General features: G+C 43.0%; 1 protein-coding gene across 2 annotated transcripts in view; it reads left to right on the top strand.

Moving 5' to 3' along the window:
* Positions 1–25,642, top strand: part of ppp3ca (protein phosphatase 3, catalytic subunit, alpha isozyme) — a 145,942-nt gene that overhangs the window by 117,308 nt on the left and 2,992 nt on the right. The window contains exons 7-13 of one of the 2 annotated variants that reach the window (XM_060935185.1): positions 15,557–15,634; positions 15,811–15,905; positions 20,051–20,176; positions 20,289–20,366; positions 20,564–20,648; positions 20,780–20,877; positions 21,304–21,354. In XM_060935185.1, coding sequence (XP_060791168.1) covers positions 15,557–15,634; positions 15,811–15,905; positions 20,051–20,176; positions 20,289–20,366; positions 20,564–20,648; positions 20,780–20,877; positions 21,304–21,354 — 611 coding nt within the window. The remainder of the gene's footprint in view (positions 1–15,556; positions 15,635–15,810; positions 15,906–20,050; positions 20,177–20,288; positions 20,367–20,563; positions 20,649–20,779; positions 20,878–21,303; positions 21,355–25,642) is intronic. The other variant, XM_060935186.1, reaches the window with a different exon arrangement.

The following is a 25,642-nucleotide window of genomic DNA, read 5'->3' as shown; positions in this document are numbered from 1 at the left end:
CTCTCTCTCTCTGTGCTCACAGTTGAAGAATGGCTGGTCTTGGTAATGGGGGAACACACAACAAAGCCCATAACCACATATACTAACATGCATACACAGATTTACAGTACACATGTACACACACCACGCGTGTATTTCTCAGCCGTTTTGAACCATGCCTCTGTCCCTCGTATTGAGGATGTAGATGTGGGTGAGACACAGTGAAGGAATGAGTGCAGCAGTGAGCCAGGAGAAAACTGCAGCAGATTTGGGCCAATCAATAGCACTGCTTGATTCATCATTAGGTTTCTATGCAGAGTCAAAGCCTGTCTTGAAGCCATTTGGACTAATATTGTCTCTCTCAAAACAATCATTGCTTTCATTACCTTCTCTTCCCTGCTCCAGGGACTGACCAGTCTGCAGTGTGTGGGGGGGTCGCTGCATAAATGTGTGTCCATGTGTGTGAGTTGTGTTCATTCTTCATGCCGCAGTAGTGATGCTCCTCATGTTCACTCAGGACTGCTTCTAAAGCACAAACGACGCTCTGTGTATTTCCATTAATCTTGTCTATTATGTAAGAGTCACAGCGGCCAATTTTGCTCCTTCCTTATTCGCCATTTTATGAAGCGTCAGCATGAGTCGACAACTGCATTTAGGTTCTCATCGGATCCTTTCCAGGATTAAAACATTTCCCTTATTAATGTGTGCCTTAATTGGATTAACCTAATCCAATGATTCCAATATTAGACACATATATCAAAGTCAACTCAAAGTCCCTCTCTCACCAGAATCTGGTCTTCCCAGGCAGTCTCCTGTCCCAGTATTAACCAACTCTTTAGGCGTATGGGTGCGGCGCAGATCTCCGTTTCAATAGCCCTCAGCCTCTTGCCTATACAGCTAGGGATACAGTGGGGGACTAGTCCTCTGGTAACCATGAGAGTTTGACTCCCCTATTCGCATCTGTATTGCAGCGTGCCTTGCCAGATGGTAGTAGGTACTATTTTTATGATGGTCTTTGGTATGACCCGGCCGCGAGTAGAACTCGCGGTCTCCCAGTCAAGAGGCAGACACGTTAACCACTAGGCCAACTTGCAGTCAGGAAAATATATACTGTCATATTTATCAGCGGGCGGCACGGTGGTGTAGTGGTTAGCACTGTCACCTCACAGCAAGAAGGTCTGGGTTCGAGCCCCGTGGCCGGCGAGGGCCTTTCTGTGCGGAGTTTGCATGTTCTCCCCGTGTCCGCGTGGGTTTCCTCCGGGTGGTCCGGTTTCCCCCACAGTCCAAAGACATGCAGGTTAGGTTAACTGGTGACTCTAAATTGACCGTAGGTGTGAATGTGAGTGTGAATGGTTGTCTGTGTCTATGTGTCAGCCCTGTGATGACCTGGCGACTTGTCCAGGGTGTACCCCGCCTTTCGCCCGTAGTCAGCTGGGATAGGCTCCAGCTTGCCTGCGACTCTGTAGAAGGATAAAGCGGCTACAGATAATGAGATGAGATGAGATATTTATCAGCTCACACGGCCATAGGCTGGTAAGCTATTGTGATCACGTGGCGTCCGTCGTCCGTCCACAATTCACAAAAATTGCTACTCCTACCTGAGTTTTCAATGGATTTTGATTCTGATTGTTTTGTTTGGAAGATCAAATTGTTCTAATTGTTCTCATGAAGAACAGCTTAGCTAATTATAAACAAGTCTGGTTTCTCATGGTACAGCTGTGTGAGCTACTGCGTCGCTGACTCCCTGCTTTATTGGAGTTATTAACCTTTCATTCTTTAGATTACGACCTACTTACTCAAACCAGTCAAAAGTACTATTCCTAAAATCTTATTGGGATTCAGGTTGACATTATGTATAGTATACGCATTTCATTGAGCTTTAAATGAATCCCATTCAGTTCAAGTGGTCAGCCAATTAGGATTACACTACAATAATTAAAATATATGCAGGGTCCAAGCACCCTTTGCAAATAGCACCTCCAGTGGCTAGTTCTTACTAAGTGACATATACTCCTTTTCCACCAAATCAGTTCCAGGGCTAGTTCGGGGCCAGTGCTGGTGCTGGTTCACAACTCGTTCAACTTGCGAACCAGCTGAGAACCAGTTTGCTTTTCCATAGCTCAGGGTGCTAAGGGGAGCCACGTCATTACATCACTGTATACGTCAGTTACGTCGCTGAGTTTGCATAAACCTTGGCGCAAACATCGACGCAAAAACAACACGGAGAAGAAGCAGCAACAACAACAATAATAATGGATGACTTCACGTTTGTACAGCTGCTGCTTCTCGTCGCTTAAAAATGGCGCCCTCTCGCGGTCTTGCGATTGTTGTTGGTCTTAACAACTCCGCCCCCCCGTTGACGTAAGCAGTTCTTTCCTCTGGCCCAGCAAAGAATTGGTGCTAGCCTGGAACCGTTTTTCTAGCCCAGAGCCAGTTCTTTGTTCAGTGGAAACAGAAAACCCGGTTCCAAACTAAGCACTGGCCCCGAACCAGCCCTGGAACTGCTTTGGTGGAAAAGGGGCAACATCCAGTACCTCTTTTCCACCAGGACGGTTCCAGTGTCAGTGCAGAGCCAGTTCTGCCTTGGTGCCTTTTGAGAACTGGCCTGTATTTTGACAAGTTTGAGAACCAAATGTTACTGAGCAGAAGTTGGGGTTGTTTCTGTTGAAATGTTATCGGGGTAAAATTTGTCTTTGGATGAAGTAAAAAGAAAAATCCAGGCTCTTCACATGCAGGCAGATGACGTAGATACAGTAGGTTTCATCTTAACCACATCCAAAGACATACACCTGCCATTTTATGTTTTTTTAATATGTTTTGATACAAAAAGATGAATAAAAATGAGAAAAAAATAAAATGTTACAGTCTATAAAAAATACAGTCCTTAAAAAGTCCATTGAGAATGAATAAACTTCAAGGGCGCACGGTAGAGTTCATACCTCCGCCAAGCCACATTTTATCAACATCAAAATCAAATCACTTGAACCTAGGATAATACTAAAGCTGGACACTAAATTTCATCAAAATCTGTTCACTACTTTTTGAGTTACATTGGGAACAGACAAAAAATCCTGGATCCACAGACATATCTGGATTTGCATCAAAATCTAATCAATTGTTCCTTGGCCCATGGCTCACCTTTCTTCAAATTTTTTATCAAAATTCATTCACTACTTTTTGATTTACATCGGGAACAGTCAAACAAACAAACAAACAAAAAAAACGAAGGTGAAAATAAAACCTCCTCCAGCAAACTTGGCAGAGGTAATAAATAAGCAAACCCCTGGTTATAAGTTTTATACCCTTGGTGGTGTGTGTATCACCCTTTGACAGCTGCAGTATTGGGGGACCAAATATCCTCAAGAACTTGCAATAGAGTCCAACAGACCCCAGTCAGTCAGAGTAGGAAACCGGACATCAGGCATCAGAACTGTGAGCACAGGGACCCCCCAGGGTTGTGTACTGAGCTCTCTGCTGTACACCCTCTTCATCTATGACTGTGTGGCCTCTGAGTCCAACACCAGCATTAAAAGTTCGCAGACGACACCACAGTCATTGGACTGATCACCGGTGGAGAGGAGACAGCATATAGGAGAGAGGTGGCAGGACTGGTGGCCTGCTACCAAGAAGATAATCTCTCCTTAAATACAGATAAGACCAAGGAGATGATTATTGATCCTACGAGGAGGAGGAGGAGGAGGAGGAGGGAGCAGCACGCCCCAATATACGTTGGGGAGACAGAGATGGAGAGGATAAGAACTTTTAAGTTCCTCGGCACTCACATCAGTGAGGACCTCACCTGGTCTCACAACACTCAGCAGCTTCTGAAGAAGTCACAGCAGAGACTGTATTTCTTGAGAAGGCTGAGGAAGTTTGGCATGCCAACCAAAATCCTCAGCAACTTCTACAGGTGCACAGTCTAGAGTGTCATCACCAGCTCCATCACAGTGGGGTATGGAAACTGCACTGCTCAGGACAGGAAGGCTCTCCAGCGAGTGATAAAGACTGCCCAGTCCATCTCTGGAACAGTCTTCCCATCACTACAGGGCATTTACAACACCAGGGTCATCAGGAGGGCCCATAACATTATTAAGGACAACACACACCCAAAATACAGTCTCTTTACACTCCTGCCATCAGGGAGATGCTACCGGAGTGTCAAATCAAGGACTACAAGACTCAAAAGCAGTTTCTATCCACAGGCTATCAGGCTCCTGAACAATACAACACATGAAATACTGCACTCCCTATTCTCCAGCATCCCCACTGCAGCTACCTGTTTGCACAAAGCACAGAGTCACTTTACAAATTACAGTGGTGCTTGAAAGTTTGTGAACCCTTTAGAATTTTCTATATTTCTGCATAAATATGACCTAAAACATCATCAGATTTTCACACAAGTCCTAAAAGTAGATAAAGAGAACCCAGTTAAACAAATGAGACAAATATTATACTTGGTCATTTATTTATTGAGGAAAATGATCCAATATTGCATATCTGTGAGTGGCAAAAGTATGTGAACCTCTAGGATTGGTAGTTAATTTGAAGGTGAAATTAGAGTCAGGTGTTTTCAATCAGTGGGATGACAATGAGGTGTGAGTGAGCACCCTGTTTTATTTAAAGAACAGGGATCTATCAAAGTCTGATCTTCACAATAAGTGTTTGTGGAAGTGTATCATGGCACGAGCAAAGGAGATTTCTGAGGACCTCAGAAAAAGCGTTGTTGATGCTCATCAGGCTGGAAAAGGTTACAAAACCATCTCTAAAGAGTTTGGACTCCACCAATCCACAGTCAGACAGATTGTGTACAAATGGAAGAAATTCAAGTCCATTGTTACCCTCCCCAGGAGTGGTCGACCAACAAAGATCACTCCAAGAGCAAGGCGTGTAATAGTCGATGAGGTCACAAATGACCCCAGGGTAACTTCTAAGCAACTGAAGGCCTCCCTCACATTGGCTAATGTTCATGAGTCCACCATCAGGAGAACACTGAACAACAATGGTGTGCATGGCAGGGTTGCAAGGAGAAAGCCACTACGCTCCAAAAAGAACATTGCTGCTCATCTGCAGTTTGCTAAAGATCGCATGGACAGGCCAGAAGGCTATTGGAAAAATGTTTTGTGGACGGATGAAACCAAAATAGAACTTCTTGGTTTAAATGAGAAGCGTTATGTTTGCAGAAAGGAAAACACTGCATAAAGACCTTATCCCATCTGTGAAACATGGTGGTGGTAGTATCATGGTTTGGGCCTGTTTTGCTGCATCTGGGCCAGGACGGCTTGCCATCATTGATGGAACAATGAATTCTGAATTATACCAACAAATTCTAAAGGAAAATGTCAGGACATCTGTCCATGAACTGAATCTCAAGAGAAGGTGGGTCATGCAGCAAGACAACGACCCTAAGCACACAAGTTGTTCTACCAAAGAATGGTTAAAGGAGAATAAAGTTAATGTTTTGGAATGGCCAAGTCAAAGTCCAAGTTAAAGAAGCATAAAGATAATGTTTTGGAATGGCCAAGTCGGGCGGCACGGTGGTGTAGTGGTTAGCACGGTCGCCTCACAGCAAGAAGGTTCCGGGTTCGAACCCAGCGTCCGGCGAGGGCCTTTCTGTGTGGAGTTTGCATGTTCTCCCCGTGTCCGCGTGGTTTTCCTCTGGGTGCTCCGGTTTCCCCCACAGTCCAAAGACATGCAGTTAGGTTGATGTGGGGCGGCCTTGGGCTGAGGTGCCCTTGAGCAAGGTACCTGACCTCTGACTGCTCCCCGGGCGCGCTGGTGTGGCTGCCCACTGCTCTGAGTGTGTGTGCGTGTGTTCACTGCTTCAGATGGGTTAAATGCAGAGGATGAAGCTTGAAGTGTGCATGTGACAAATAAAGGTTTCTTCTTCTGACCTTAATCCAATCGAAATGTTGTGGAAGGATCTGAAGCAAGCAGTTCATGTGAGAAAACCCACCAACATCCCAGAGTTGAAGCTGTTCTGTACGGAGGAATGGGCTAAAATTCCTCCAAGCCGGTGTGCAGGACTGATCAACAGTTACCGCAAATGTTTAGTTGCAGTTATTGCTGCACAAGGGGGTCACACCAGATACTGAAAGCAAAGGTTCACATACTTTTGCCACTCGCAGATATGTAATATTGGATCATTTTCCTCAATAAATAAATGACCAAGTATAATATTTTTGTCTCATTTGTTTAACTGGGTTCTCTTTATCTACTTTTAGCACTTGTGTGAAAATCTGATGTTGTTTTCGGTCATATTTATGCAGAAATATAGAAAATTCTAAAAGGTTCACAAACTTTCAAACACCACTGTAACTGAGTTTTTTTGGCACTTCTTTTACCTATTTAGTTTTACTACTTTTACTACTTTAAGTACTTTTATTCCCTTTTTGTGCATCTTTTTATCATGTGTTTGTTGAGTGTATGTGTCATTGTTGTGTGTAAGGAGAGCAGCAAAGTAAGAATTTCATTGCATTGTCTGAACCTCCATGTTTTTACGATGCATATGACAATAAACTTCTTGAAATCTTGAAGTAGAAACAACTGATTTTACATTTTATAGAGCATCTTTTTATATTATCAGATTGCTGCAAGTTTATACCGTGTGAAAAATATAGCATCTACATTTCTAAGTCAAAATGTAGAATATGCAAATCTCATAATCTGAATAATCTTCAGTTTGCACAAGTCAGGGTGTGCACAGTCCCTTATAAGAAGAATCACTTCTTTTTTTTTTTTAAACCAGATACAAGGTGAAAAGAATTACTTTGTGAACATACTGATTCCGGGACACGTGAAAAAAAATGAAAGAAAAAAATCCCCCCCAAAAAATCAAGCTAAGTATCAGAAAATGAACAAATGTTTCTGATTCAGTTATCAATTTACCCAGGTTATAATTAAATTATTATATTTCCTCCTCACAGTTTGATTTGCTGGAAAATTATATCATTTTCCACTTCTGAAACATTGCTAATATTTGCTCTGTCTGTGGTAGTATAAAATTACAAGCTCATTAATGTTGTGTTTATACACATTATAGTATCATTGTTTATTTGGTTATGTCCCACTGTGACTGGTCTCAGAGGATGGATGTGGAAAAGATGCTTGTATCTAAGAGTTAATGCAAAGGGAATGAAGTTGCTCAGTTTATAAGTGCATATTTGGAAATATTGCATAATATAATTATCATAATAATCATGATACTTGAATATCACAATATACAGTATGTATTGTTATTACTGTTATATTTGCTTTTGCTAACAAAATTACAAAAAAACAGCTGAGCCACATACTGTACCTACATTTAATCACATTTAATATTTACAAAATTCCCTACAAAGAAAAGTACTTGCTCCTCTGATTAATAACAAACTTGACGAACAGAAGAACAGTATAATTACTGATAATAGCAGTAATGTTGTCAAAATAGAGTATAGTGAATATAACAATTAATTGAAATGTTTAACAGTAATATGATAAAAATAATTCACACTTTATGCTATAAAAACCAGAATTAGCTACATCTATGTGTGAACATTCTTCACGTACAATGCCGTCCGGTGGATTGACGCACCTAAGCTTTCCGTTACTGGTTGTAATCAGGTAGATCATTTATTCTATCTTAGGTTTGTTTTTATTGATAGGTAGGCCATTTATACATTCATGGAAAGAAAAAGGTTAATGTAGAAATTACTAAGAATAGCAGAATTTTTCACTCACCTGGTGTTTTCTACAGCAACATTAATGTCTGGTGGAATGACGCATGTGCCAATCTCTATAGGAAGAGGTGTGTTCTGTACGGTATGGTAGTCAATAAATGCCAAAACTATATACAGTTCTTTTAATATTTGTTATGGTCAGTTGATGCTTGATAATATGAGAAAGTCTTTAAAACAAGAGCAGCAGAAACTGTTAAAAAGGGTGGAGTCTTGCCAAATGATGATTGAAGTTCGAGGTTGTTGCCGTCGTCTCCTCGATAGTTCCTCTACATATGGAACACATCACAGTGCATTTATTCCCACTGCACGAGAAGTCTATTTAAGCAAAGCGGACAATCCTAGGGGCTTCTCTCCAGGCACTTTAGCGCCATTAACGTTAGTTTGTTTCTGAACATGATGTATAAACAGGTGAATGTGCATTTTCTTGCATGAAATTAGTATAAAAATTAATGTAGATATAAATATCTTATGCCAAATTATTATGGCATGTTACAAAAAATAAAGAAAAAAATCGAGTCCTCGTCTCCAATTTACAAGTCCAAATGTAGTTAATTCACGAGTCCGAGTCATCAGTGCTCAAGTCCAAGTCAAGTCATGAGTCCTTAAAATTAGGGCACGAGTTGGACTCGAGTCTAAGTCCTGGACTCGAGTACTACAAGCCTGGTGAACAGAGAGTAAAGGAGAGGGCTAAGCATACAGCCCTGCGGGATGCTGTTGTTCATTTGCTCCATGAGGCTGAAGGACATGCGGTTGTCAAATACTGTGGTCTGTTAATAAGGATGTCTATTGGCACTTTTACTCGTCATCAATTACATGTTTGTTTGTTTGTTTGTTTTCTCAGTACAAGGCAGATATAGGCTATAGATTTAACTAAAAACACTATTCCTTTGAGAAAAATCATTGCTTTGTGCACAAAACAAAATCAAAACTGCATAACTCTGGAATATATTTTTAAAGAAAAAGACCTGTAAAAGTCTCATCTCATCTCATTATCTCTAGCCGCTTTATCCTTCTACAGGGTCGCAGGCAAGCTGGAGCCTATCCCAGCTGACTACGGGCGAAAGGCGGGGTACACCCTGGACAAGTCACCAGGTCATCACAGGGCTGACACATAGACACAGACAACCATTCACACTCACACCTACGGTCAATTTAGAGTCACCAGTTAACCTAACCTGCATGTCTTTGGACTGTGGGGGAAACCGGAGCACCCGGAGGAAACCCACGCGGACACGGGGAGAACATGCAAACTCCACACAGAAAGGCCCTCGCCGGCCCCGGGGCTCGAACCCAGGGCCTTCTTGTTGTGAGGCGACAGCGCTAACCACTACACCACTGTGCCGCCCACCTGTAAAAGTCTGTGAGAATAACTTATATGCTAAGTACAAGTTTATTGAGGATACCTGAGAATTTATGTCTCTGCAGTGGCGGCTTCAACAGTGTGTCCTCTTTTGGCTATCGAGGTCTCTAATATTTGTATCTATGGCCTTTTTGTAGTCTTAGTACGCTTCCAGTTTCAAAATTGGCAACTCGTTAAGTACTACGTAAATGTTTGTATTGCGTTGTGTCACAGGACTCACACAGAATGGCACATTAGCTCAGCTGTATGGTAGTTATATTTGATCATTTCATTGATCTGTGCAGTGCTTAGGATTCCTGTAGAGGTTTTCTGCACCGCACTTATGTGAGTTTGTGGAAAGACATGTTTGAAACTGAAGGAAGACAAGTGTGTGTCTCAACACCAAATCACCTGAATAATGCTTTAGTCAGCAGTAGTGTATAATGTGCATGTGTGTGTGAGAGAGAGAGAGAGAGAGAGAGAGAGATCACTAAAAAAATTTAAAAAAGAAGAACGAGCAGAAGGAGGGAGGGAGGGAAAGGGAGTGAGGCCCACACTGCAGCCAGAAGCAGTGTCAACACAGCTCTGCGATCTATCCCACAATCCCCAGGGGCTTTGCAGTGTGGTGTTGCCATGACGACCCACTCCTCCTGCCCAAATTGGAACGAGAGAGTAAGACAGAGTGAAAAAGAGACAGAGGAAGCACTGATTTGTAGAGGATAGCACTAATATCGCAATGGGGTTGCCACTCGTTAGCAGATGCTGTAGCTCAGAGTGGAGTGAGAAAAAGGACTGTTTCATGCTCGCTTCCTGGTGTATAACCTGCTGCTCCATGCTGCTGTGTCTCTCGTTCGCACACAGAGAAGGAAAGCTAGCTGTAGGCTATATGCAAGCCGCAGGATTAGCTCCTCTCCATTAGATCATACTGTGCACTCCATTAGCTCTTGACAGGGCAGAATTATGTGCACTCTTCATGGGGAGTTGTAAAAATTCTCCATTTAACCCAAAAACATTTGCCACAACACCAAGCTCACATCATAATAATTATAAGAGCAGTATGAGAGCATTTTACAGGGTGTACTGTGTGTGTATGTGTGAAGACTATTTCAAGCATTAAGCTGTAATATAACTGTCAGCATATGTGTAATTATTTGTGTGTTGCCTCTGTGCTTGTGTCATATGCTACTGAATGTGTTCTCTGTGTTTAAAGAAGATTCCTCCTGTACTATTCATGATTTCTGAAGATAATTTTCTAATAGCTCTCATTTTTACCACTTGGGACACATTTTCCAATGGGGTAAAAAGAATTTTGGCTTTCTTTCAGTGTTAAGAAATGCTAATTAGAGTCCAGCGTTAATCAACCTGAGTGCATTTTGGAGAATTTAACCAATACATTTGAGAGAAATGTGGATATACCCAGCCATTTTGTCAGGAATTTTGTTTCCACTGTCACTATGCGTTTACATTCAATAAATTAAAGATTTAATGGCTGCATGTGGTGTAGTGTTGTAGACAAGACCACCTAAACCGAGACCAAGTCATGACCAAGAACAGAGTGTATCGAGACCAAGTCAAGACCAGGACTTTGAGGGGATGAGACCGAGTCAAGACCAAGACTTTGAGGGGTTGAGACTGAGTCAAGACCAAGACTTTGAGGGGTTGAGACCAAGTCAAGGCCAAGACTTTGAGGGGTTGAGACCGAGTCAAGACCAAGACTTTGAGGGGTTGAGACCAAGTCAAGACCAAGACTTTGAGGGGTTGAGACAGAGTCATGACCAAGACTTTGAGGGATTGAGACCGAGTCATGACCAAGACTTTGCTGGGTCGAGACCCAGTCAAGACCAAGACTTTGAGGGGTCGAGACCAAGTCAGGATCAAGACTTTGAGGGGTTGAGACCAAGTCAAGACCAAGACTTTGAGGGGTCGAGACAGAGTCAGGATCAAGACTTTGAGGGGTCGAGACAGAGTCAAGTCCAAGACTTTGAGGGGTCAAGACCAAGTCAAAACCAAGACTTTGTGGGGTCAAGACCCAGTCAAGACCAAGACTTTGAGGGGTTGAGACCGAGTCAGGATCAAGACTTTGAGGGGTCGAGACCGAGTCAGGATCAAGACTTTGAGGGGTCAAGACCGAGTCAAGACCAAGACTTTGAGGGGTTGAGACCGAGTCAAGATCAAGACTTTGAGGGGTCGAGACCAAGTCAAAACCAAGACTTTGAGGGGTCGAGACCGAGTCAAGACCAAGACTTTGATAGGTTGAGACCAAGTCAAGGCCAAGACTTTGAGGAGTTGAGACTGAGTCAAGACCAAGGCTTTGAGGGATTGAGACCAAGTCAAGACCGAAACCAAGTCAAAACCAAGACCAGACGAGTGTGTGTGTGTGTGTGTGTGTGTGTGTGTGTGTGTGTGTGTGTGTGTGTGTGTGTGTGAGAAGGGGGGAGGGGTGACAGCCTTTAACAGTAACAAAAATTTTGAATTCGCAATGAGTCATGTTATTGGGTGCATTTGGAGCAGGAAGTTTTCCATCCAATCACAGTAACAATGTTAACAAATAAATCAGACAATGCATAAGCAATTTCATGATATCCCTGCAGTTGTGGTCTTGACCGGTCTTGAAATAAAATCCCAAGTCTCTATGTCTGAGACCGAGACAAAGCCTAGTAAAAATGCAGTCGATTCCGAGACTAGACAGAGACCTTCAAAAAGTGGTCTTCAGACCGGTCTCGAGTCCTGCAACACTAGTCTGGTGCTAACTCGCAAATTCATTCAGTCATTAGTTAATGTTTGGTGTCTGTTTTTTCCCCAGTTGTTTAGCAAAAGTGATGTCAGGCCATTAATCACTAAAATATTCTCTATACATTCCTAAGCACAAAATAAAATTAACAAAACATCTAGTGTTTTACACACACATTCTGATGTATGGGTTTGATTTTCTTCTTTTTAACTGATTACCACAATCAGGTTCAGCAAAGAGTCCATTTGTTTTGTGGAAGAACTGAAATCCGCGACAGTTGTATACTATAAAGTCAAACAGAACTGCCTGTGTATTGAAATGATGATTTACGATGTTTCTTTATGAATCTGCTTTACAACAGCAGTTCTTAGGTACAAGTGTACAGTATCACTGTGGGATTAATGACTAAAGAAAGGGTGGCCAATCATTTTGCCTGGTATCCTACAGAAACATCAGTAAATCCGAGTGTAATTCAGGGAACCCATGCAGACCACATAGAAATGTGACATTATTAACATTAACATAGTAACATCAGGGCGGCACAGTGGTGTAGTGGTTAGCGCTGTCGCCTCACAGCAAGAAGGTCCTGGGTTCGAGCCCCGGGGCCGGCGAGGGCCTTTCTGTGCGGAGTTTGCATGTTCTCCCCGTGTCCGCATGGGTTTCCTCCGGGTGCTCCGGTTTCCCCCACAGTCCAAAGACATGCAGGTTAGGTTAACTGGTGACTCTAAATTGACCGTAGGTGTGAATGAGAGTGTGAATGGTTGTCTGTGTCTATGTGTCAGCCCTGTGATGACCTGGCGACTTGTCCAGGGTGTACCCCGCCTTTCGCCTGTAGTCAGCTGGGATAGGCTCCAGCTTGCCTGCGACCCTGTAGAAGGATAAAGCGGCTAGAGATAATGAGATGAGATGGTAACATCACTGAGAAAACATGCTCTAAACAGATACAAATGGGAGGTGTAACATTTGTTTAAATTAGGCTACAAATTTGTTGATATTTTAGCAAATGGATGGACTTTCATTGTGAAGTCTAAGACAAGGGGTCCATCCAAATTCTCAGTATGTACAAACATCAGTTAAGAACCTACTACCAGGGTCTTGAGTGGTGGAACTGAAAAGCGCTTGTCCTCTCGTTCAGTTTGAATCCAGATGATGCCACAGCCAACTGTGACCTGGAGCCCAAGAGAACATAATTGGCTTGTGCTCTCATGGATGGAAGGGTGGCATACCCCTGTCAATGCCCTCACTGGTTGGTAGCTATTCCGTGATGCACAATAGTGACCTGTCTGGTGGGTAAGAATTGGCCATATCTAAATTTGGAGAAAATTAGGGGAAATCCAAAAAAAGAGAGATAGAAAGAACCTATTACATAACCATTACTGTAGTACATTCTAGGGGTATGTGAGCGAGCAGTAAGGACACAATTCAGATGTACTCTGCTGCCATCTTACCCATCGTTTGACCCAGATAGTTACAGATGACACATGCCACCAAAATTTAATTTTGCAGTGGCAGAAATGTTTAAACTGTTCCTGTTCCTGATACTTAGATTTGTACATCACCAGAGACACCCCATGGACGCTGCAACCACTCGGCTTCGCTTCAGTCTGCCATTTTTCTTTTTTTCTTTCTCAGGAATTCTTCGGTTATTCAGGCTCCAGCTGACTTATGGAATAGAGTAGCGTACTCTGTTATGTCTGCACACTTCAAAATTTCAGTGGATGTAGTAGATCCTCCAGGTATCGTTCAACTACTTTTAAGAGCCTACCGAGTATTCAGATACCAGACAAGTTATAACGTACTGCTTTTTGCATCCTATATAGTAAGGCAGTATGAGTATTCGAATGCACCCCAGGATTAGCCATGATCAAGTCAAGACCAAATCTTAAGGGGATCAAAGCCAAGTCAATATCAAGTCCAGATGAAAGTGGGACCAAGTCAAGATTGAGACTGAAAACCACCAAATCCTTTACTCCAGTTTCATATTGTATACGCCAGACCACATTTATAAACTCTCTGGATAAATAGATATAGGCATATTGTTTGGTTACCAGACCCAGAACAACAGAAGCATTATTTTTACAAACTCTTGTTCGAGATTATGAAAATATTTAACGAGACCAATGCCCAAGTCCATGTACAAAGTCCAATAAGTCCACGTCAGTACAGAAATCATCTTGAGATTGGATTCATGTCCAACTGATATTAATAGTCAATTAATTGTATAAAGATTTTAATAGTCATCAGAAAATATTGTGGGCAATTTCAAACAAAAAAATAATTGTGTAAACAGAATTTTTTAAAAAGTCTGGTACACATTTCTAGCTGAGAGCAATTACACTCACTTTATTAGGAACACCCATACACCTGCTGTTTTATGCAGTTCTATTTCTCATCTCATTATCTCTAGCCGCTTTATCCTGTTCTACAGGATCGCAGGCAAGCTGGAGCCTATCCTAGCTGAGTACGGGCGAAAGGCGGGGTACACCCTGGACAAGTCGCCAGGTCATCACAGGGCTGACACATAGACACAGACAACCATTCACACTCACATTCACACCTACGGTCAATTTAGAGTCACCAGTTAACCTAACCTGCATGTCTTTGGACTGTGGGGGAAACCGGAGCACCCGGAGGAAACCCACGCGGACACGGGGAGAACATGCAAACTCCACACAGAAAGGCCCTCGCCGGCCACGGGGCTCGAACCCGGACCTTCTTGCTGTGAGGCGACAGCGCTAACCACTACACCACCGTGCCGCCCGCAGTTCTATTTGATTTTATTTATTTAGCTTTGCCATAGCAAGATATATATGTACATACATTGTGGCTGGGAAACCACTACAGCTTGTGCCAATTACAATGACCCCCATTGTACCTAATCTGTATGTCTTTGAACTGTGAGAGGAAACCAGAGCACCTGGAGGAAACCCGCGCAGACACTGGGAGAACCTGCAAACTCCACATAGAAAGCCCCCTGTCAGCCACTGGGCTCAAACCCAGAACCTTCTTGCTGTGAGGCGACAGTGCTAACCACTACACCATCATGCTGCCGATTAGGTCTCTAATCAGCCAATCCGTTGACAGCAGCACAATGCATACGTAAAATCATGCAGATATAAATCAAGAGATTCAGTTATTAATGTTCACTTCAAACATCAAAATGGGAAAAAATTGTGATCTCAGAGTGTGACTTTCACTGTGGCATGGGTGTTGGTTTGAGCCAGACGGACTGGTTTGAGTATTTCAGAAACTGCTAGGGTATCTCCTGGGGTTTTCACACACAACAGTCTCTAAAGTTTAGACAGAATGGTGCGAAAAACAAAAACACATTAAGTGACAGTTCTGTGGGTGGAAACAAACGTCTTGTTGATAAGAGAGGTCAGAGGGAAATGGCCAGATTGGTTCGAGCTGCCAGGAAGGATATAGTAACTCATATAATCACACTTTACAACTGTGGTGAGCAGAAAAGCATCTCAGCATGAAACAGCAGATCGCATTGGGTTCCACTCCTGCAGCCAAGAACAGGAATCTTAGAATCAAGAACAAGTTCCTATTAAAGTGGCTGGTGAGTGTATATCCTTGAGTAATGGAGCTGAGCTTGAGGAACTGTCAGAGCCAGAATTCACAGACCATGCTGTCAGTGCTAACATTCCTACCTCTGGGTTTTGTCCAGTGTTGTCACACTCCTTCTGGAAACATGTCTACACGTCACAGATCCCCTGCTGACTGCATCCTAAACTCACACATACTTGTCCTCTCACTCATTCTTTTGCTCTGTCTGTCTTACAGTTATCCAGCGGTGTGTGAGTTCCTACAGAATAATAATTTGCTATCAGTCATCCGAGCACATGAAGCACAAGATGCAGGGTATGTATGCAGACACATTCTGTCTCACACACACACACACACACACACACACACACACACACACACACACACACACACTCGCTTCTTCAATCTATGATTAAATTCATGTGATGACAAGCCCCCCTACCCTTCCCTTCCTTTCTGATATGGGTGTTGGTGTGTTTTTTTCGTTACAGATACCGGATGTACAGGAAGAGTCAGACCACTGGCTTCCCATCACTCATCACCATCTTTTCTGCACCAAACTACCTTGATGTTTACAACAACAAAGGTGGGTGCAACTTGCGTTCGTGCCTCAGATCTGTAGATCTTGTATACCTCACGCCATAATTTCCTTACAACACGAAATCCGAGCAAGTAGTATGGCAAATATTGACAAATCTGACTGCAGTCGATGTGTTGTATGTGTATGCATGGAGTGTTATCTATAATAAACAGAGTAGGATGGAGGAGATGTGTGGGTGGGAGAGGCTGTCAGCTTCACTGACTCCATCCATGTGGCTTTATTTCTCCTGATGGAACAGGGTCAGCAGCTCAGGCTTCACAAGAGGCCATCTGGTGGATAATTCTTAGAATACAACACACACACACAAAAATAGACAAACATGCTACTGTACTCAGTATTGTACTCAACGTGCTAACAATTCACATAACACATGAATTCTCTAAAAATATCAAGTATGTGCGGGTCAGCTCTTAATATATTCTTTATGTAGCATTCAATCCATCCATCCATCCATTATCTGTAGCCGCTTATCCTGTACAGGGTCGCAGGCAAGCTGGAGCCTATCCCAGCTGACTATGGGCGAGAGGCGGGGTACACCCTGGACAAGTTGCCAGATCATCGCAGGGCCGTGTAGCATTCAATATCTGTATCTATTTACAGTTATTATATGCAAACTTACAGTCCACAGGAACACGTATACGCCTGCACATTCATCCAATGATCCAATCAACCAGTCATCTGGCAGCATCATACTGCATAAACTCATGCAGAGGCAAATCAAGGGCTAATGCTTGATGGACAGGGGATCATCATCATCTCCCATCATCCTTCAGAGGGCATAGGCTGCAAACAAGTTTTCGCCAGTTCTTCTGGTCCTGGGCCAATTCCTCTATCTGTTCCCACTTCTTGCCGATCCTCTTTAAATCCGCCTCTAGATCCCTTCGCCAAGTGTTTCTCGGTCTTCCCCTCTTTCTTTTCCCTTTTGGGTTCCAAGTGAGGGCCTGTTTTGTAATGTTTGTTGCATGTTTACGAAGTGTGTGGCCAATCCACTTCCAGCGTCTTTGGAGGATTTCCTTTTGTATTTGGGTCTGGTTGGTTGTCTCCTACAATTCCTTGTTGCTGATGGTATTCGGCCAGTGTATACGAAGGATTCGTCTGAGGCAGGTGTTGATGAAGGCCTGGATTTTTCTCATGGTGGTGACAGTATTTCTCTGCGCTGTACATCAGGATTGGTTTTATAATGGTATTAAACATTCTAATCTTGGTGTTGGTGGTCAGGCCTGTGGATTTCCTAACGTTTTTCAGCCATTGGAAAGCTGTCCTTGCCTTGCCAATACGGGCTTTTATGTCGGCCTCTGTCCCACCCTTTTTGTCCAAGATACTACCAAGGTATGTGAAACTTTCTACCTCTTCGTGTGCTTCCCCTTCCAGCCTGATAGGATGTTGTCTGTATTAACCTTGAGGATCTTGCTTTTCCCCTTGTGAATGTTGAGGCCTAGGCATGCGGAGTTCTTGGCCACCGTGTTGGTCTTATCCTGCATCTGTTGTTGAGTGTGGGAGACGAGGGCAAGGTCATCGGCAAAGTCAAGACCATCTAACTGTTTTCCAGGGGTCCACTGGATGCTGTTTTCCTTTCCCGTGGTGGATGTCCTCATGACCAAGTCTATGGCTATCAGGAACAAGAATGGTGATAGTAAACATCCCTGCCTCACACCTGTCTGTACTTGGAAAACATCAGTGAGTTCTTAGCCATGTACCACCCTGTAGGTCATCCTTTCATCGGAGTTAATGCAGAGACAAGTCAAGGGCTAATGTTCAATGGACAGGGGATGAAACTCCACTCAGACAATAACCAAGCATGCCCATGACTTTTCATTAATGATGAGATTTCTGTCATTGGTCCAAAAGGTTTTCCTCTATATCAACTCTGGATGATGTATGTCGGAACATTTCACTCAGCTGAAATTCCATCAAGTGAGAATGAATAAACCGTATAAGAGTGACTATTTACATATCTGACTAAGCGGTAGGAGAATGCTGAAGGTTAACACATGCTACTTCTGAGACACATGAAGCTGGCCATCACATATTTTTTGAACTGCTGCTCATGCTGCATCACAGTGCATAGTAACACAATCAAAGGAAAGCGCTATCAACCCTCTTCTACACACACACACACACACACACACACGCACGCACACACATATATATGAGAGAGAGGCTATTACACGCTTGTGTGAAGATATGAAGTTCATCTTCAAGTGGTAAACATAGTTCATGAGTGAGCGAAGCAAATGAATGAAAATATTTTCAACACGAGAAGATAAACTTCATATCTTCACACCACTGTGTGATGTTCTTTATATTATACGGACACATCCACGAAAAAAATATGCAAGTTAATCAAAATAATTTTAAATTTGAACCGGTTCACCATTTTGACAACACGCATCTAGTCACCATGAAAGACATCATCGGAGTGAATTATTATACACACAGGACACCTTTTCATTGAAATAAAAACATGTATTCTATTCCCTTCTGGTAGGTTCCATTCATTTGGTTTGATAGCATGCAATATTGTTAGCATATCACTTATCCTACATGTATGCCATCACTCTACCCAATGGAGAATGAGCGTTGAATATGGATTACAATATTGCATGGTTGTCAAGACAACATGACATCACACGTCAGAGCTGATGCGAATATTCAATGAGAGAGTTTTCTGCTGCACATGCACAGAAGCATTTCTTTGTTCAACAGGAAAGAGAAAAACACGTTGAATATCCGAAAGGCTACCAAAACTTCGTTAGATATTCTTCACACATATTTACAAGAGACATATATATATATATATATATATATATATATATATATATATATATATATATATCTTCGAATCATTCAATATCATGCTAGCTGAATGGAATATATCTGATATACCACTCAACACCAGCCAATATTATTTAAATATGTTACTCAGAGGCAGCATGGTGGTGTAGTGGTTAGCGCTGTCGCCTCACAGCAAGAAGGTCCGGGTTCGAGCCCCGTGGCCGGTGAGGGCCTTTCTGTACGGAGTTTGCATGTTCTCCCCGTGTCCGCATGGGTTTCCTCCGGGTGCTCCGGTTTCCCCCACAGTCCAAAGACATGCAGGTTAGGTTAACTGGTGACTCTAAATTGACCGTAGGTGTGAATGTGAGTGTGAATGGTTGTCTGTGTCTATGTGTCAGCCCTCTGATGACCTGGCGACTTGTCCAGGGTGTACCCCGCCTTTCACCCGTAGTCAGCTGGGATAGGCTCCAGCTTGCCTGCGACCCTGTAGGACAGGATAAAGCGGCTACAGATAATGAGATGAGATGTTACTCAGATCTGCGATGTCAGTTTTTCAACATGAGAAGATAAACTTCATCTCATCTCATCTCATCTCATTATCTCTAGCCGCTTTATCCTTCTACAGGGTCGCAGGCAAGCTGGAGCTTATCCCAGCTGACTACGGGCGAAAGGCGGGGTACATCCTGGACAAGTCGCCAGGTCATCACAGGGCTGATAAACTTCATATCTTCAAGCTAATGTGTGATATTTTCTTTTTATTATATTGACACATTCACAAATGTATCAAAACAATTCACTGATTTCCTCACGAGTGACATATAGAGATTTATGTCATGGTTTTGAATCTGCACTTCCCGGATGTAGCTCATATGAAAAGTGTGTGTGTGTAAGCCCTGTGATGACCTGGCGACTTGTCCAGGGTGTACCCTGCCTTTCGCCCATAGTCAGCTGGGATAGGCTCCAGCTTGCCTGCGACCCTGTAGAACAGGATAAAGTGGCTAGAGATAATGAGATGAGATGAGATGTGCTCACAAATGCCCACAATTGGCTCATGTCACAGTGATCGACAAAAGAGGGAATATATGAGAGAGCACAGTCAATTTTGCTCCTGTGGCATCGTCAGGAGTCATACTTGACACACACTTTTTTTTGTGCGACTCGGTAGCCCCCTCAGTGCCACATTTTACTAGCATTTGGTAGGTGGGCAGGTGCTCATTTTAAGTCCTAGTCACTCACTAACCATCATTCATGAACAAATCACTGTTGATTTTGCTTCAGGTCTTGGGCTGTCAACTTTAGTCAGTGTGCAGATGCATGTATTTGTGCACATGTGTATTTATGTGTTCCCATATCAGCGGCTGTCCTGAAGTATGAGAATAATGTGATGAACATTCGACAATTTAACTGCTCCCCTCACCCCTACTGGCTGCCCAACTTCATGGACGTCTTCACCTGGTCTCTGCCCTTCGTGGGTGAGAAAGGTAACTCTGTTCTTTCAGACTTATGGCATTCAAATGGAAAACACTGATGGTGTGGGTGTGTGTATATTATCTATGACCCCCATAATGATTATCCATAAACTCTCCCCTGCAGTCACAGAGATGCTGGTGAATGTGTTGAGCATCTGCTCTGATGATGAACTAATGAACGACGGCGATGAGATCTTTGATGGTAAGATATTGCCTTGAAATTCTGCACACTGTTCTATCTACTTTCTCCTTTTGGCTTTGTCTTCTAAAGTGCTGTATTCAGAAGTGAGCTCACAGTGTTCTTAAGAAGTTCGAATAGTGTTCTTGCTCCCAGCAAGCCTTGCATTTAAATGACTTTCCCTGTGGCAATATAGTCTGAAATCATATGTCCACCCACAGCCAACGCAGCAGCTGCACGAAAAGAGGTGATTAGGAACAAGATACGTGCCATTGGCAAGATGGCCAAGATGTTCTCTGTGCTCAGGTACATGAAGGACTTTCAGTGATGGAGTCACTTTCAAGATGCTAATCGAAGTCAATCGGTTAAGAAATGCCTCAGACATACGACAGACTAGAGACTTGTATGAGTTTGTGTCTGTATCTGGTTTTATACAGAGAGGAGAGTGAGAACGTGCTGACACTGAAGGGGCTGACTCCAACTGGCATGCTGCCCAGCGGTGTGCTGTCTGGGGGCAAGCAAACTCTACAGAGCGGTGAGCATACAAGCCAACACGGGGTCTCTGGGCATTTTTCTAAACCTGTCCCTGTCTCCTCCACCTGTCTCTCCATCTGTATCTCTGTATCCTCTGAAAGACTCCAGGCTTTGGGGTGCTCTTTTAGCTATACTACATGGACTATGAGTGGCCCCAAAGCCCGGACTGCAGTGGGTCGGTTTCCCCGCAGTGGGTAAACTGGGGTGAGGTGAGCGTCTGTGAGTCTGTGCCAGGTTAAGAAGGACGGCCAGGCGTCCAGGAACGCGTGTGTGTGCCTGAGGGGTTGACTGGCTCTGTGCTCCATAGTCTGGTTGGCGTGCATGCATTTCGCAGGGTCGTCGCTACTGGTGCACTACTGCTGCCTGTGCCTTACTGCCGTATGCATGGCTTGTTCGAGTGTAACCGGGTCCCCTCCTCTCCCCCCAGCCACCATTGAAGCCATCGAAGCCATCGAGACAGAAGCAAGAGACGGAGAAGGTAAATCCAGGACATGTATCTGGGCTTAGCGTCAGCTGTTGCACAGCCATGATCAACTCACGTTCACACAAGGACGAAAGCAGACTAGAGAAATCACTGAGAGGAACAATGCACTGACATCCAAGAAAGGGCAAGGCAGATATCTGGGAACCATTTTAAAGGCTGCAGTTTGTGATTTTTACAAGTGTTTCTAGACTTGTAATAATAATCTACTTCTGAAGCTTAAAAAAAGATTTTTTTTTTTAAAAAGCTGCAATTTGAGATATTACAATGCATCAGCTCTCACTTTTCTTCATTTCAGACATTTTTTCAGGCCCAGAAAATGACCACACCCCCATCCCAAACAGAGATGTTTAGTTGTACTACTTTTCCTTAAAGGTCCCATGGCATGGTGGTTTGTTGATGCTTTAAACGGGCTCGTGGAGGTTTCCGGATGTTATATCCGCAGCCTTTCTTGAAATGAACCCTCGGCACGTAGATATAGCCTCCTGGGAGAAAGCCCCATTTCAGCGCTTTTCCCAGTGCGTCGTTTTGCTAATGAGAAGCAGGAGGCGGGGAAGGGTAGAGGGTGGGGGCGGGTCTTATCATTAATATTCATGACATGTAAACGTGTTACCTCTGATTGGCTAACAGCACTGTGACGCTACCTCCAGTGGGTCAGAACAAGCGGATGTGGGTGTCTTACTATGGCGAGAGAGAAGGAACAAACCGCGAAGGGAAAAATACCGCGCGCTGACGTCATTAAGGTGCGACGCGAGGAAATAAAATAAATTCAACAAATGTTTGGGTTTTTACTGAACAAACAAACAAATAAAATGAACGAGTGACTTAAAAAAAAGAATGTGGGTGTCTTTGTAAAAACTGTTTTGATTGGCTATTATAACAGAGCATGCTGCATGCTTTTTGGTTTTGTAGCGCAGAGTACCTGGCTAACTGCAGGAAGCGGTTAGCTGCACAGCTAATGTAGCCATTGCAAGGCTAACGTGGCACCGATTTTAAAACACGGCAAAACGACTTAACAGTTATACACTTACTTGTTCGGTGTTTGTGGCTGATGCGGCAGGGACGCTTGGTACGGACCCAGGCTTCAGTGACAGTTGATGTGCAAAACCTGCCCTGTACTGTCCCAAGTTGTGGAAACATTCCTCAGGAAAATGCTTCCGACAAACATACACCGTCTTAGGTAGACTCGACGGCGTATTATTGAAGTAAATAAAATTAAGCCACTGCGTCTTCAGGGGCTCTCCCGTCGGCAGTAAAAACAGACTCCTTTCTGTGTTGTCACATCCATGTACAGCGCAACTTCCATGTTTGGTGGCAACTTTTGAGCTGGGCGGGCAATCCATACAGTGGGTGGGAATCCAGAGGGGGGGCGTGGGGATCATCTCCCCATTCTCAAATGTTGGGCATAGTTTGGTTTACACATTATGAAATTTCTAGCCACTGGGGTGACTTAAGAAGGTCAGAGGAACTCATTTTAACGTTAAAAAACCTCAGAAAGTGAAAATTTCATGCCATGGGACCTTTAAAAGGCAAGGTTTCTACATAGGGGGTATGGTCTGTTCAGGGGAAGGGAAAGGGTTATCAGTGTTCATTCACAGGCAGAAGAGGACAGTGAAAATTACAGACTGCTCCTTTAACTTCGGTAGCATTGAGAAAGTCACTGACTTTTTATATCATCATTTTAAGTTTAGTGCATCTGGAGTAAAATATTGTAGCCGAAGTACCTTGTGCTTTTGGTGCAGCTACAGTGGCAAAGGCACAAGTATTTTTTTAGATCTTTATATATATATACAGTGGTGCTTGAAAGTTTGTGAACCCTTTAGAATTTTCTATATTTCTGCATAAATATGACCTAAAACATCATCAGATTTTCACACAAGTCCTAAAAGTAGATAAAGAGAACCCAGTTAAACAAATGAGACAAAAATATTATACTTGCTCATTTATTTATTGAGGAAAATGATCCAATATTACATATCTGTGAGCGGCAAAAGTATGTTAACCTCTAGGATTAGCAGTTCATTTGAAGGTGAAATTCGAGTCAGGTGTTTTCAATCAATGGGATGACAATCAGGTGTGAGTGGGCACCCTGTTTTATTTAAAGAACAGGGATATATCAAAGTCTGATCTTCACAACACATGTTTGTGGAAGTGTATCATGGCACGAACAAAGGAGATTTCTGAGGACCTCAGAAAAAGCGTTGTTGATGCTCATCAGGCTGGGAAAGGTTACAAAACCATCTCTAAAGAGTTTGGACTCCACCAATCCACAGTCAGGCAGATTGTGTACAAATGGAGGAAATTCAAGACCATTGTTATCCTCCCCAGGAGTGGTCAACCAACAAAGATCACTCCAAGAGCAAGGCGTGTAATAGTCGGCAAGGTCACAAAGGACCCCAGGGTAACTTCTAAGCAACTGAAGGCCTCTCTCACATTGGCTAATGTTAATGTTCATGAGTCCACCATCAGGAGAACACTGAACAACAATGGTTTGCATGGCAGGGTTGCAAGGAGAAAGCCACTGCTCTTCAAAAGAACATTGCTGCTCATCTGCAGTTTGCTAAAGATCACGTGGACAAGCCAGAAGGCTATTGGAAAAATGTCTTGTGGACGGATGAGACCAAAATAGAACTTTTTGGTTTAAATGAGAAGCGTTATGTTTGGAGAAAGGAAGACACTGCATTAAAGCATAAGAACCCTATCCCATCTGTGAAACATGGTGGTGGTAGTATCATGGTTTGGGCCTGTTTTGCTGCATCTGGGCCAGGACGGCTTGCCATCACTGATGGAACAATGAATTCTGAATTATACCAGCGAATTCTAAAGGAAAATGTCACAACATCTGTCCATGAACTGAATCGCAAGAGAAGGTGGGTCATGCAGCAAGACAACAACCCAAAGCACACAAGTTGTTCTACCAAAGAATGGTTAAAGAAGAATAAAGTTAATGTTTTGGAATGGCCAAGTCAAAGTCCTGACCTTAATCCAATCAAAATGTGGTGGAAGGACCTGAAGCGAGCAGTTCATGTGAGGAAACCAACCAACATCCCAGAGTTGAAGCTGTTCTGTACAGAGGAATGGGCTAAAATTCCTCCAAGCCGGTGTGCAGGACTGATCAACAGTTACCGGAAACGTTTAGTTGCAGTTATTGCTGCACAAGGGAGTCACACCAGATACTGAAAGCAAAGGTTCACATACTTTTGCCACTCACAGATATGTAATATTGGATCATCTTCCTTAATAAATAAATGACCAAGTATAATATTTTTGTCTCATTTGTTTAACTAGGTTCTCTTTATCGACTTTTAGGACTTGTGTGAAAATCTGATGATGTTTTAGGTCATATTTATGCCGAAATATAGAAAATTCTAAAGGGTTCACAAACTTTCAAGCACCACTGTATATATATATATATATATAGTGTTCCATTTTTATGACTTGACCAGATATTTACAATGCCCTTCCTCAGTGATAACATTCAAGAGAACAGGGACATTCACTCAGAAGAATGCATGATGTTTTGATATGGTGTCTGATACAGACGCATGATTACTTGAGTCCGGTATGTTAAGTGCTGCATTTTTCTCATCCTCTCACGAGGTAACTGTGAGTGTAGCATGTGGTAACTGGAACTCTCAGGAACTCCCAGCCAACCAGAGTGTGTTAGCCACTTCCACAACCTCTCGTGCTCTAAAGCAGGCACACCTCAGTGGCTCACACATGGAAAGGAAACCGATCACTATTTCCTCTCCAGTCTTGTTTTTGGGACAAGCAGCTAAAGGAAAAAGGCCTGGTAATTGAATACAGATGAGAGAGGGGAAATGGGTTTAATATCCTGACTAAACCACCAGTGAGTCTTGAAAGCTGCATTCTTGTTTTTCCTATAACTTTAAGTTAAAGCCGATACATAACATTTATTCTTTAAGATAAGTAGTGGAAAGAACCAAGAGTAGCTATCATCAGAGAGTATCAATATCATATTTTATATTACGATCCAAAAGAGTAATGGTATGGAACAGAAAGTAGGAAGAACTTCAAAACATTTCTTCATGTTATAGGCTTCTGTATATACAACACATGACACATTACAGAACACTGTTTATAGGGAATGAAGACGAAAGTGGCGGGGCCATGATTTTCAAACATGGGTATTGTTTGGTTCTCCATAAAATCCGATCTGTATTTAAAAAAAAAAAAACATCGACTGCTGAATTACATAAGGTGCTAAACATCACAATTCAGGAATGATAAAGTGGTGCTCTTTTAATTTTACTATATATTTTCA

The sequence above is a fragment of the Neoarius graeffei genome, chromosome 12, assembly GCF_027579695.1.
Source record: "Neoarius graeffei isolate fNeoGra1 chromosome 12, fNeoGra1.pri, whole genome shotgun sequence".
NCBI classification, from domain to species: Eukaryota; Metazoa; Chordata; class Actinopteri; order Siluriformes; family Ariidae; genus Neoarius; species Neoarius graeffei.
The sequence above is the reverse complement of the archived record's forward strand: the minus strand, read 5'-3'. Positions and strand labels throughout refer to the sequence as shown.